The 14,165-nt window shown below is 48.6% G+C and overlaps 1 protein-coding gene across 2 annotated transcripts in view; it reads right to left on the bottom strand.

Moving 5' to 3' along the window:
- Positions 1-8,510: 8,510 nt before the first annotated feature.
- ankrd16 (ankyrin repeat domain 16) overlaps positions 8,511-14,165 on the bottom strand; it is a 33,767-nt gene continuing 28,112 nt past the window's right edge. For both annotated transcript variants that reach the window (XM_038811833.1, XM_038811834.1), the window contains one exon: positions 8,511-8,691. In XM_038811833.1, the coding sequence (XP_038667761.1) occupies positions 8,531-8,691 (161 nt within the window). In that variant the 3' untranslated portion in view covers positions 8,511-8,530. The remainder of the gene's footprint in view (positions 8,692-14,165) is intronic.

Here is a 14,165-nt window from a genome sequence, read left to right as displayed (position 1 = left end):
TAGGTGGAGTGGGCAAACAGGCGGCAGATGGAGTTTAATGCGGAGAAGAGCAAAGCCATGCATTTTGGTAGGAAAAACCTGGAGAGACAATATAAAATGAGGGGTAAAATTCTTAAGAGGGGTGCAGGAGCACAGGGACCTGGATGTATTTGTGCAGAGATCATTGAAGGTGGCAGGACAGGTGGAGATAGCAGTTAATAAAGCATAGAGTATCCTGGGCTTTATTAATAGGGGCATAGAGTACAAGAGACAGGAGGTTACGCTGAACGTAGACAAGACACTAGTTAGACCTCAGCTGGAATATGTGTACAGTTCTGGGAGCCACAATGTAGGAAGGAGCTGAAAGCATTGGAGAGAGTGAAGAAGAGGGGTGGCACAGCAGTTAGCAATGCTGCCTCACCATTCTCCCCGTGTCTGCATGGGCAGCACGGTAGCATTGTGGATAGCACAATCGCTTCACAGCTCCAGGTCCCAGGTTCGATTCCGGCTTGGGCCACTGTCTGTGCGGAGTCTGCACATCCTCCCCGTGTGTGCGTGGGTTTCCTCCGGGTGCTCTGGTTTCCTCCCACAGTCCAAAGATGTGCACGTTAGGTGGATTGGCCATGATAAAATGCCCTTAGTGTCCAAAATTTGCCCTTGGTGTTGGGTGGGGTTGCTGGGTTATGGGGATAGGGTGGAGGTGTTAACCTTGAGTAGGGTGCTCTTTCCGGGAGCCGGTGCAGACTCGATGGGCCGAATGGCCTCCTTCTGCACTGTAAATTCTATGTCTATGTTTCACCCCCACATTCCACAGATGTGCAGGTTAAGTGGATTGGCCATGCTAAATTGCCCTTTAATTGGAAAAAAATAATTGGGTACTCTAAATTTATTTTACAAATGCACTGCTGCCTCACAGCGCAGGGACCTGGGTTCAATTCCAGCCTTGGGTGACTGATGCTCCGGGTACTCCGGTTTCCTCCCACAATCCAAAGATGTGCAGGTTAGGTGGATTAACCATGCTAAATTGCCCCTTATTTGTCCAAAGATATGCCGGTTAGGTGGGGTTTCTGCTATAGGGCAGGGGAGTGGGCCTAGGTAAGGCGCTCTTTCAGAGGGTTGGCACAGTCTCGGTGGGCTGAATGGCCTCGCCCTGCACTCTAGGAATTTTATGGTTCTAAGAGGTTTACAAGAATGGCTTCAGTGATAAGAAACTACAATTATGAGGATAGATTGAAGAGATTGGGACTGCTCTCCTTGGAGAGAAGAAGGCCAAGAGGCTATGATAGAGATGGTCAAAACTATGAGGGGGCAGGACAGAGTAAATGGGGCAAAACTGTTACCGCTCGTAAAAGGATCAAGAACGAGAGGGCACAGATTTAAAGTGATTTACAAAAGAAGCAAATGTGATGTGAGGAAATATTTTTTCACACAACGAGTGGTTCTGGTCTGGAATGCACTGCCTGGAAGTGTGGTGGATGGAGATTCAAGCGAGGCATTCAAGAGGACATTTACTTGAATAGAAACAATGCAACGGTATGGGGAGAGGTTAGAGAAATGGTCCTAAGTCATGATGCCAATTGGCCTCCAGTGCCATGGGGGCAGCACGGTAGCATTGTGGATAGCACAATGGCTTCACAGCTCCAGGGTCCCAGGTTCGATTCCCGGCTTGTGTCACTGTCTGTGCGGAATCTGCACATCCTCCCCGTGTGTGCGTGGGTTTCCTCCGGGTGTTCCGGTTTCCTCCCACAGTCCAAAGATGTGCAGGTTAGGTGGACTGGCCATGATAAATTGCCCTTAGTGTCCAAAATTGCCCTTAGTGTTGGGTGGGGTTACTGGGGATAGGGTGGAGGTATTAACCTTGGGTAGGGTGCTCTTTCCAGGAGCCGGTGCAGACTCGATGGGCCGAATGGCCTCCTTCTGCACTGTAAATTCTATGAAATAACAATTCTGTGAGGACAAATTGAATAGTCACTTGGGAAAATATGGGTTAATTGAGGAACACCAACATGTATTTGTTCAGGGCTTACTTATTTACACTTCAGCCCAGGCATTGCCCTGTCTTTTGTCTGGTGGCTTCCAACTAGCATGATATATTTGCTGTTCTCTTCCATGTTTTGCTGGTATGGACTGCCTCAATTGAATCTCCCTCCTTAACACTTCAAGGCAGTGCATTCCAGACCAGAAATACTTGTGTGAAAAAATATTTCCTCACATCACATTTGCTTCTTTTGCAAATCACTTTAAATCTGTGCCCTCTCGTTCTTGATCCTATTACGAGCGGGAACAGTTTTGCCCTATCTAGTTGTTACTACCATTGACACACGGGTGGAATTCTCCCTTCCTGGGACTAAGTCCCATGGCAGGGTGGGAATGTGGAGTGATTCCTGCTACGGAAGCCAGCGGGAAAACATGTCAAATCGCCACATTTCTCTGGAAATACATCATATTATTTACTGGAATTGTTACAGATTCAGATTATAAGTGGTGTTGTTGTGTTATTAAAATTTGTAAAACAATGTCCATACTTGAAAGTTGAAAGCATGCAAACGCAATTATTTCAAACAATAACTATTTCAAAACACCAATTTAAGATTGTCAGTTGGGCTCGCAGTGTGGTGTATTTGAATGCACCAGAAGCTATGTATATTAGTAGACAGGGCCCTGTTTTTTTTGCAGACAGAAGGACATATGCACACGTTGCACCTGTTTCAGCTAAACAAAATCTGTGACCGCCATTCGCTAGTTCAATCCACGGGGCGATGCCTTGATCATTCAGAGTCAAGCTGCCTGATTTAAATTTCAAACAATGCTTGGCAGTTAACTGTCAGTCAACTGGTGCATTCTCTTTGGCAAAGCCTCTACCAATCAGTCTACATGCCAACCAATCAGCACTCTCTTATAGTCAAATACGTTGTCCCCTTTGTATTTGGTATTCTTGTGAATAATGTATGCAAAACAAAAAGCTTCAGCAACAAAAGTCTATTTCTTCAGTAAAATTTCAAAAAACAGGATTTTATATCTCACCTCTCCGGTTTGTTTCCAGAAAGCAAACACTGCATGCAAAATCTAGCAAAATTCTGGATTTGTATTTTTGAAGCTTTTGAGAAGTGAATTTCGATGAAGTATCAGACTCACTACTGTTTATGTGACATTTTCACACAAAAGCACAAAGAAGTGTTTGAGATTTCAGTATCAATAAATAGTTATCAATAAATATTTCACTGATGTGAACACTGTTGGGCGACTGCTCACACTCCACAGTAACTGAAGCAAATAGCTAAAGGCTCCATGAAATTGGTTAAGGAATTAATTACAGTCCCTATTTGAAATGTGAGCACTGTTGATGTACAACCACACTGCAGCGTATTGATTAAACATGTCCTCTTTGCAAAAGAAAATATTGAAAAAGGCCAGGCTGAATGGGAGATTCACCTCAGGATTATGGAGCACAGAACATTGAAGGGCTTTGAGCAGTATCACATGGTTGTTGCAAAACCAATTTTATGTTACTCGTCCATGAGATGTGGGTATTGCCAGGGCCGGCCCAAGGTACCGGCAACTCGGGCAGTCGCCCGGGGCGCCATGTGCTAGGGGGCGCCAGAGACTCGGGTCCCGCGCATGCGCAGTTGGGCCGGTGCCAACCAGCGCATGCGCGGTGGCCACCCTCCCCCAGGGCGGCCCCCTCCGCCCCCCCCTCCGGCCTCCGCCCCCCCCTCCGTCCACCCCCCCCACCTCGGCCCCGCCCCCCCGCCTCGGCCCCGCCCGCCCCCGCCTCGGCCCCCCCCCCGCCTCGCCCCCCCTCGGCCCCCCCCTCCCTCGGCCCCCCCCCCCCCGAAGGGCGCTGAAGTTCAGCTTGCCCGTGGCGCCAGCAACCCTAGGGCCGACGCTGGGTATTGCTGGAAAGGCCAACATTTATTGCCCATCACTAATTTCCCTTGAGAAGGTGGAGTGTTGGGATGCCTTGGCAGGACAATTAAATACAAAACAAGAAATACTATTCTGTCTCTGGGAAAGATCTTGTTCAGGTCTCATCTCGATTGCAGTTTTGTTCGTCTCAGTTGTGGGATAACCTGGGTTTTGATTAGTTTTTCAGCAGCATTCTAAAGGAGAAAAGGGAAAGAGGTGGGACAGCAGAGAGTATTCCAGAGCTAAAAAGAGGATCCTGGAATTCCCGTCTTAAGAGTATGGTAAACGTGCCTACACCAGACAGATTGCAATTGTCGCTAGCTTCTCAAGGGCAATTAGAGGTAGGCAACAAACGCTGGAGCGATGCTCGCATCCTAAGAATGAATATGAAATATATAATAATATAACAATGATCTTTATTGCCACAAGTAGGCTTACACTAACACTGCAATGAAGTTACTGTGAAAAGCCCCTAGTCGCCACATTCCAGGGCCTGGTCGGATACACAGAGGGAGAATTCAGAATGTCCAAATTATCTAACAGCATTTCTTTCAGGACTTGTGGGAGGAAACCGGAGCATCTGGAGGAAACCCACGCAGACGCGGGGAGAACGTGCAGACTCCGCACAGACAGTGACCCAAGCCAGGAATCGAACCTGGGACCCTGGCAACGTGAAGCGACAGTGCTAACCACTGTGCTACCTTGCCACCCTGACTAGTTTGGGTGGAACTCTTCTGTTCACTATTTTTGGCAGCTCGTTAACCTGTTTAAACTAACCTGGTTACTGGTTTTGTTAAGAGTGGCCTTCAGAGTAAGGTCATTCAACAGCTCCAACGAAGAACACATAGAGGAAATTCTTGAGTTACACGCGTCAGAATATTGACTGCATTTGTGTGAAACATGAACAGGGGATGACGTCTGCTGTTTGTGTTGATGTGGAAAATTATTGGAACTTGTCAGCAGCGTGCTTCTCACAAGAGGCGAAAGGCATTGAGGCAACAACTATTGGTGCTGTCAACAGAGGCAGGAAAGGATTTGCACAGACTGCCTACTCAGTGCTTTTATACAAGTAGATGGAAGTTCATGCCAATGGCACGGTTATCTGATGGTGGAGAAATTTCCTTTTTTAAAAATCATTGGTGGAGGGAACTCAATTTAGTTATTTGGATTACATTACAAATGCGTTTTCTCATAGTGCAAATTATCCTGCTTTGCATTCCCCACCAAGCATTTCTTTTTGCAAAATTACAAAAAGTTTCGTGCATTAGAATAATTTGTGTTTACTAAGGCTAAAGTCCCAGAATTCCTTCCCCAAATCTTAGACTCGCCAACTCTCCTCTCTCAGATATTTCATAAAACCTCTTCCATCAAACATTTGTCCCCACGCCCTAATATTTCCTTCTTTGGCTGAGTGTCACTTTCAGTCCGTTTATGCTCCGGTGTACTGCCTCAAGTCACTTTACATCAATGGCATTGTATTTTTATAGCACCTTTTTGCCCTTGGGATGTCCCGATGCATTTTATGGTCAATTAATTACTTTTGCAGTGTCATCACTAATCAGCAATCATGAATAAGGCTCACACTCAGCAAAGTCCCATAAATACCATATGATTAATCAAGCGTAGATGATGTTTGTAGAGAGATGATTGTGGCCCAGAAACTGAGAGAACTCTCAGCTCTCTTTTGAATAACCCCATCATACCTGTTTTACATCTACCAGAACAGGCCAATGGGACTTCGGTTAAGGTAAAGTCGCCATAGTCCCAGGTGCCATAGGCTGCTTTCCCCTTTTGAGGGGGAGAGCTGATGGGTGGTGGTTTAACCTGAGGTTAACCACACCTCAGGAGAGGGGCAAGGTCAAGAAGGCGGAGTCTTCATGGATAATGTCAGCTGTACAGGAATTGAACCCGTGCTGCTGGCCTTGCTTTGCATCACAAACAAGGGGCAAAATTCTCCCCTACCCGGCGGGGCGGGGGGGTCCCGGCGTAGCGGAGTGGCGCCAACCGCTCTGGCGTCGGGCCTCCCCAAAGGTGCGGAGAAGGGGCTAGGCCCGCGCCGGAGTGGCTCCCGCTCTGCCGACTGGCACCAAAACTGGTGCCAACGACCTTTGGCGCCATGCCGCCCGGTGTCGGGGCTGGCCGAAAGGCCTTTGCCGGTCAGCGTGAGTCCACGCATGCGCCGGAGCGTCAGCGGCCGCTGACGTCACCACCAGCGCATGCGCGGTGGAGGGGGTCTCTTCCGCCTCCGCCATGGTGGAGGCCGTGGCGGCAGCGGAAGAAAAAGTGTGCCCCCACGGCACAGGCCCGCCTGTCGATCAGTGGGCCCCGATCGCGGGCCAGGCCACCGTGGGGGCACCCCCGGGATCCGATCGGCCCACGCCCCCCCCCCCAGGACCCTGGGGGCCCACTCGCGCCGCCAATCCCGCCGGCATAGAGGTGGTTTAAACCACGTCGCGGGAGAGGCCTGACAGCGGCGGGACTTCGGCCCATCGCTGGCCTTCGGGGGGTCGGAGAATTCCGCCCAAGTTGTCTAGCCATCTGACCTAAACCGGTCCCCACAGGGACCTCAGTTAAACAGCTCATCAAAATGACCATGCAGCACTCACTCAGTATGCATTCAGTATCTAAGGAAGTCATTCCGATCATAAAAGGGAGAAATCAAAAATATTCATGGTTGATTGGTTTGATGAGTTCAGTGGTTTTCAACTGGTTGCTTCTAAGCTCACAAGAACACACGTAGATGGTACAATCTGGTCATAGCCTCAAACTGAACAGACAGTACCGTGGGAGATGCACTAGAAACTCTCGAGTTTCATTGCTGTTAAAGTGGACAGATTGTAATTGATTTTCAGGGGCTTTTGTGACTTTTAAAATGAAGTATGACTGGGAAGATCAGTGAGAAATTGAAGACATCCCACTCGCGTTAATGAAGGTATTTTAATTTTCTGTACATTCCAACTCACTGCTTTTGGTTCTCTTTATTTGGAAGGATATGAAAAATGAAAATCGCTTATTGTCACGAGTAGGCTTCAATGAAGTTACTGTGAAAAGCCCCTAGTCGCCACATTCCGGCACCTGTCCGGGGAGGCTGGTACGGGAATACTGCTGAGGTTAGGCGAAGAGGGGTGAGAGGAGACAGGTGTGGAGCATAAATAGCAGCATGAACCAGTTGGGCCGAATGGCCTGTTTCTGCATTGTAAATTCTATCCAACATTCTATGCCAAGTGTGACAACAAATGTGCAGAGTGACACTTAAAGTGAAATGGAGAAAATGTGGGCGGGATTATCCAACACCAGGCTGGGTCGGTAAATTGGCGGGGGGGGGGGCAACGATTCACACGACGCTGCCCTGATGCCGGTCGCTCTACGTGCCCCCCCCCCCCCCCCGGCGATTCTCCGCGCACGATGGGCCGAGTACCCGCCGGGTTAGGCTGAATCCCACCGGCGCCGTTCACGTGTGGTCCTATCTGGCGGGACTTCGGCGTTCATGTTGTGGGGGGCGGCCTGGTGGGGGTGAGGGGTGATCCGACCCCTGGGGGGGGGTTCCACCGTGGCCTGGCCCGCAATCGGAGCCTACCGATCGGCTGGCGGGCTTCTCCTGGTGGGGGCCTATGTTCCTCTGCGCCGGGCCCCTGTAGATCTCCACCATGTTGCGTCGGGGCCGGCGCGGAAGGCAACTAGAGCGCATGCGCGAATTCGTGCCGGCCATAGCGTGCATGCGCGGACCCATGGCGTCCGTTCTGATGGTGGATTGGCCACGCTAAATTGCCCCTTAATTGGAACAACAAAGAAAAAATAATAGATAGGTGCTCAATGGTCGGCCCAGGCATGATGGGCCTCTTTGCTGTTTTGTTAAACTCTATGGTTATGGCTCTTAGGACAACCTGATGGCTTCATGGTCATTACTGATACTAGATTTTTTGTTTTTTTAAATAAATTTAGAGTACCAAATTCTTATTTTTCCAATTAAGGGGCAATTTAGCGAGGCCAATTCACCTAGCATCCACATAGAGTGACGGATGTTTACAGCAAGGAAACAGGCCCTTCGGCCCATCTTGTCCATGCCGCCCAGTTTCTATCACATCCTTTGGGTTGTTTGGGGGAGGGGGTGAGCTCCATGCAGACACTGGGGGAATGTGCAACTCTATATGGACAGTATCCCGGGGTTGGAATCGAACCCGGATCCTCGGCGCCATGAGGTCACAGTGCTAACCACTGCGCCACCGTGCTGCCCTAGATTTTGTTTCTCTCGATGCATTTATTAAATGAATTTAAATCTTCCAGCTACTGTGAAGGGTTTTGAGCTCATGTCCCTGGATCATGAATCCAGGCCTTCCCATTACTAATCCATGTTGCTAGTTTGGTACCATAACAGTATGTTACCATTCCTTAAATTGGGATAGCTAAGGGTGAATTTTGCAGTTTCAGCCTCCCAGCATGGTACTATGTTTGAATGTAGTGTCAATGTCCACTTGAATGGAGCTCCACAATTGGGAGAGAAAGCTAAATGGCCAATATCTCGGATCAGAGGCAGGAAGCTGGCATTGGGAGGGGAGATGGAGTGGGCAGGACCGCATACATTCAGACTGATGTCCATCGAGAGCTAGAAAGAAATTCACTGCAGATAGAGTTGGGCGAATAACATTTATTTACAGCCCGTGAAGTCATCCAGAACCTTGAGTGCTTCGGGTTTCTTGAGAAGGTGGCTTGCTAGTGTTCCACTGTCATCCGTAGAATCAGTTAGTCCAGCAGCTATAAGCTGTCTTATGCACTTGGAATGCTGGCCTGCACAGGCCATGTGCAAAGCTGTAACAGAAAAAAAATTATATTGCACCTGTCACAACCTCAGGACATCCCAAAGCACTTTCAGCCAATGAAGTACTTTTTTGAAGTGTGGTCACTGCTGCAATGTAGAAAATACAGCAACCAATTTGGGTACAGAAAGCTCCCACGCATACTAATGACCAGACAATGTATTTTAGTGATGTTGCTTGGGGGATACGTATTGACCAGGGCACTGGGGACAGACTCTGCTGATCTTCTTCAAGCAGCCCCATTGGGAGATTCTATGTCCTACTGTCATTCAGCACAGAAACAGGCCCTTCGGCCCACCATGTCGATGGTGACCATCAAATACCAATCTTACTAACCCATTTACCAGCACCTGGTCCATGGCTTACTCTGCCGTGGCGATTTAAGTGCTCATCCAGATGCTTCTTACAGAAACAGAGTTCCTGCCTCCACCACCCTCTCAAGCAGCGCATTCCATTTTTCCACCACCCTCCGGGTGAAAGAAATGTTTCCTCCGGTCTCCTCTAAACTATTTACTCCTCACCTTAAATCTCTGCCCTCTGCTCTTAGACACCTCTGCCATGGGGAGAAATTCTTACGACCTACCCTATCAATGCCTCTCATAATGTTGTATAGCTCCAGCAGATCCTCCCCCCAGCCTCCTCTGCTCCAGGGAAAACAAACGCAGCTTCTGCAGTCTTCCCACCTCAGAGGACAGATAGGGCCTCAGTTTACCATTACTTGTGACACTAACAAAGATTATTAATTATTATGCATTACCATCTCATCTGACAGGTGCTACCTCTCACAGTGTCTAGATGTTCAGGAGTAGGATTTGAATCTACAACCACTGAATTGTAGGGGCAGCACGGTAGCACAGTGGTTAGCACAGTTTCTTCACAGCTCCAGGGTCCCAGGTTCGATTCCCGGCTTGGGTTACTGCCTGTGTGGAGTCTGCACATTCTCCCCGTGTGTGCGTGGGTTTCCTCCGAGATCTCCGGTTTCCTCCCACAGTCCAAAGACGTGCAGGTTGGGTGGATTGGCCATTCTAAATTCCCCCTTAGTGTGAAAAAAGGTTAGATTGGGTTACTGGGATAAAGGGGATAGGGTGGAGGCGTGGGGCATAAGTAGTGCTCTTTCCAAGGACTGGTGCAGACCCGAGGGGCTGAATGGCCTCCTTCTGCACTGTAAATTCTATGATTCTATAATTCAGAGGCGAGTGTGCTAACACTGAACCACAGCTGATCCCGTGTATATTTAGGAGACTTTTTTTTTAATAAACATTTTATTGAGGTATTTTTGGTATTGTAACAACAACAAAATAAACAATGTACATAAAACTATAAACATAGTGCAAAAGCCATCTCCCTTCTTTACAGGTCCCACCTTTATTAACCCACTACTCTAAGCTAAGCTAAACTAACCCCCCCCCCCCCCCCCCCGCCCCCCACCTTCTGCTGACGATTAATTTTCCGCGAAGAAGTCGACGAACGGTTGCCACCTCCGGGCGAACCCTAACAGTGACCCTCTCAAGGCGAACTTGATTTTCTCCAAACAGAGAAAGCTAGCCATGTCCGATAGCCAGATCTCCGACTTCGGGGGCTTTGAGTCTCTCCAAGCTAATAGTATCCGTCTCCGGGCTACCAAGGAAGCAAAGGCCAGAACATCTGCCTCTTTCTCCTCCTGGATTCCCGGGTCTTCCGACACCCCGAAAATCGCCACCTTCGGACTCAGCGCCACCCTTGTTTTTAACACCGTGGACATGACATCTGCAAACCCCTGCCAAAATCCCCTAAGCTTTGGACATGTCCAGAACATGTGGACATGGTTCGCTAGCCTGCCCAGCTAGCTTGGTGGCCCCCATCCCTGGCGCCGGATAGTCTCCCACCTATTGATCCCCCCCCCCCCCACGCTCATACAAACATACTCCAACATCTAACAATCCCCACACAATTGCCCGACAGAAAAACACCAAGATCTACACACCTACATCCCCCAACAGTGCAAATGAAAACTTAACTCACTCAGCTCTACCGCTGGTCACAAATCAATACAGAAGGCATTACAAACAGCTTCTACAAAATGAAAAACGAGAAACTTTTTTAAAAAAAGAACAGAAAAACAAAAAAAAAATGTTGCAGCAAAGTTCAAAAGTTCTCAGTCCACCACCTTTTCTTTTTGCGAAGTCCAGCGCATCTTCAGGTGACTCAAAATAAAAGTGCTGTTCCTCGTGTGTGACCCAGAGAAGGGCCGGATACAACAGTCCGAACTTCACCTTTTTCTTAAAAAGGATCGGCCTAATCTGGTTGAAGCCTGCTCTTCTCCTGGCCAACTCCACACTCAGGTCTTGGTAGACCCACAGGATAATATTGTCCCACTTACAGCTCCGTGTCTGCTTGGCCCACTGTAGAATGCGCTCCTTATCCAAATACCTGTGGAATCTCACCACCATTGCCCTCGGGGTGGGGGTGGGGGGTGGGGGCACAGTCTCCCATTCGTGGCAACCTTGCGAGTGCTCTGTGAGCCCTGTCCATCTCCAAGGGTCGGGAGAATTCCCCATCCCCCAGCAGCTTCTCAAACATGTCCGCGATACATGCTCCACCGTCCTCTCCTTCGGACCCCTCCGGGAGCCCAACGTTCTGCCGGCGAGACCTATTCTCTAGGTCCTCCACCTTTTCCAGGAGCTTCTTCTGCTGGTCTCTCAGGATCCCCACCAACTCCACCGCAGTTTGATGTTCCTCCTGCTCAGCCAGCGCCTTCTCTACCTTCTGGATTGCCCGATCTTCGGCGTCTAATCTAAGCTTCAGCCACTCAATTGACTCTTTTATCGGGTCCAAGCAGTCCCATTTCTGCTTAGCAAATCATTCCTGAATAACTTGCATCAGCTGCTCTGTTGACCGCTGGGTCGACAAACCAGAGGTCAGGTCCTCCGCCATGCTGTCTCCTGCTGCAGCTTCAGCCCAAGCCTTCTCTGTCTTTCTGTTTCTGCCTTTACCAGCAGTTCTAGTTCTTCTCTCCATGCACCGATGTGGAAATTCAGTACACAATTGCCTCTGTCATCAGTTTTACAATTCAAATCCGGTAGAAAATCGGGGGAAAAGGTCCAGAAGTCCGAGGCGAGCGGGAGCCACCAAATGTGCAATTTACTCCTTCATAGCCGCCAGCGGAACTAGGAGACGTTTTTTAATAACCACACTGCAATTGCAAATATAAGCACTACTTTTGTTTCTACCCATATTCCTTCCTCTTTTTCTGTTCATGTTTTGAGTTTCTTGTATTGTTAGAACTTTTTCATATCGTTTCTTATTTCAAATCTTTTTCTCCAGTGGTCATTTTACGGGTCATGAAACCTCCAGGTACTCTTGAGAAAAAAGACAGACAATTTGTCATTGCTTTTGTCACTCTTAGGCCAGTCATTATTGTACAGGACAGCTTAGTGTCCCCGTCAGATGTCACTTTGGGGTACGATCGTAATGAAAGAGACAGGAAAGCTCCCAAAACTAATATGGCTTTTGCAAGCCTCGGTTTATAAGGTTCTACGAAACTATGTAGATCTTATTCAGAGGCACAGGAAGCCTCAACTGGGCTGTCTCCCTCCATCAGTAGGCTCTGTTGACACTTCTGTGCAATGATAAAATAAATACCTGAACAAGATGTTGCTTTTCTCCCCTCTATTTGGCATTTCTTGGAGCAATTTACATTTTTGCGATGAGGGTGGGCACATCTCCTATCTGCACAAACTTTCTAAACAAACAGTGCTTGTCGCCCACTCTCGGGTTTCGGAGTAAAATTGGAACTCACAATTTGAAGAACTGTGAGGGAGAATCTGCAACCAATGGTCTGTGGTATGATGCACCAGACCCAAAATAACTCTCCTCACTTTCATAAACTCACAGACTTCTACTGCACGTTCTCCCCGTGTCTGCGTGGGTTTCCTCCGGGTGCTCCGGTTTCCTCCCACAAGTCCCGAAAGACGTGCTTGTTAGGTGAATTGAACATTCTGAATTCTCCCTCAGTGTGCCCGAATAGGCGCCGGAGTGTGGCGACTAGGGGCTTTTCACAGTAACGTCATTGCAGTGTTAATGTAAGCCTACTTGTGACACTAATAAAGATTATGATTACAATTATTATTATTGCGACAAGAACTGTTTGTGTAGAAAGCCAATAGGAGATGTGCCCACCCTCTCACACAAAAATGTAAATGTAGTTTTGTAGACCCTTGTAAATCGAGGCTTGCAAAAGCCATATTAGTTTTGGGAGCTTTCCTGTCTCTCATTCATGTCTTCTGGTGCTGCTGTGGTATCCTCACTGTATTTCCTCTGCTTGAGGAATGAAGGACTATTCAGAAAGATGGGTTGTGATGGAGTTGGAGGGCTGGGTGGTATTTCCAACCAGCTGTAATGTTTCACGAGAAATTCAGCCTCCCCTTTGGCTTCTCATTTGTGAGGCAACTTTGTATTTTTCTCAAAACGAAAACGAGATGAAATCCAGTATATTTTGCTGCTTTCACCTCTTAGAATCCGTAGAATTCCTATCGTGCAGAAGGGGGCCATTCAGCCCGTCGGGTTTGCATCTACCCTCCAAAAGAGCACCCTACCTAGGCCCACTCTCCTGCCCTATCCTCGTAACCCGCGCATTGATCATGGCCAATCTATCTTAGCTAGACGTCTTTCAACTGTGGGAGGAAACTGGAGCACCCGGAGGAAACCCACACAGACATCGGGAGAAAGTGCAAACTCCACACAGACAGTCACCCAAGGCTGGAATCGAACCTGGATCCCTGGGGCTGTGAGACAGTAGTGACCCAGGGCCGGGCTTCGAACCCGGATCCTCAGTGCCGTTGGCAGCAATGCTAACCACTGTGCCACAAATAGATTGGCAAGTAGACATAGACATAGAACATTACACTAGAGTCCACAAAAGATCAGGCATGATCTCATTGAATGGCGGAGCAGGCTCGAGGGGCCAGATGGCCTACTCCTGCTCCTAGTTCTTATGTTCTTATTACAGCGCAGTACAGGCCCTTCGGCCCTCGATGTTACGCCGACCTGTGAAACCTGACTTATATCAACCAAAACCAATTGAGCAAAAATGCCCCATTTTTAAAGCAGCAGGAATAAACCCCAAGTGAAAGTAGCGACAAAGGAAACTTATCAAACCATAATTTTACTTTCTGTAACCTCAGTACGTTTTAGCCCTGATGCTGCCCACCAGTTGCAGAAGGACTTCAGCGCACAGACAGGCACCATGTGTTCCTTCTCCAGGGCACCTGGATGCAGAAGTAGATGCAGAAGGGGAGGCAGGCAACCCTCTCCAGCTTTGTTCCCTCTCCACAGATACTGTCAGGCCTTTTGAACTTTTCCAGCATTTTTCTGTTCTTGTTTGTGAACAACCCCTTGCTTTTCCAGCCTTGGCAGTGGCCTGTACCTATTGGCCTTGGCTTCTTGAGTGAGTTGAAATAAAGAACTTACGTTCCGGTGGCGGCGATG

The sequence above is a fragment of the Scyliorhinus canicula genome, chromosome 11 (assembly GCF_902713615.1).
Source record: "Scyliorhinus canicula chromosome 11, sScyCan1.1, whole genome shotgun sequence".
NCBI lineage: Eukaryota > Metazoa > Chordata > Chondrichthyes > Carcharhiniformes > Scyliorhinidae > Scyliorhinus > Scyliorhinus canicula.
This window is presented reverse-complemented; position numbering and strand designations above follow the sequence as displayed.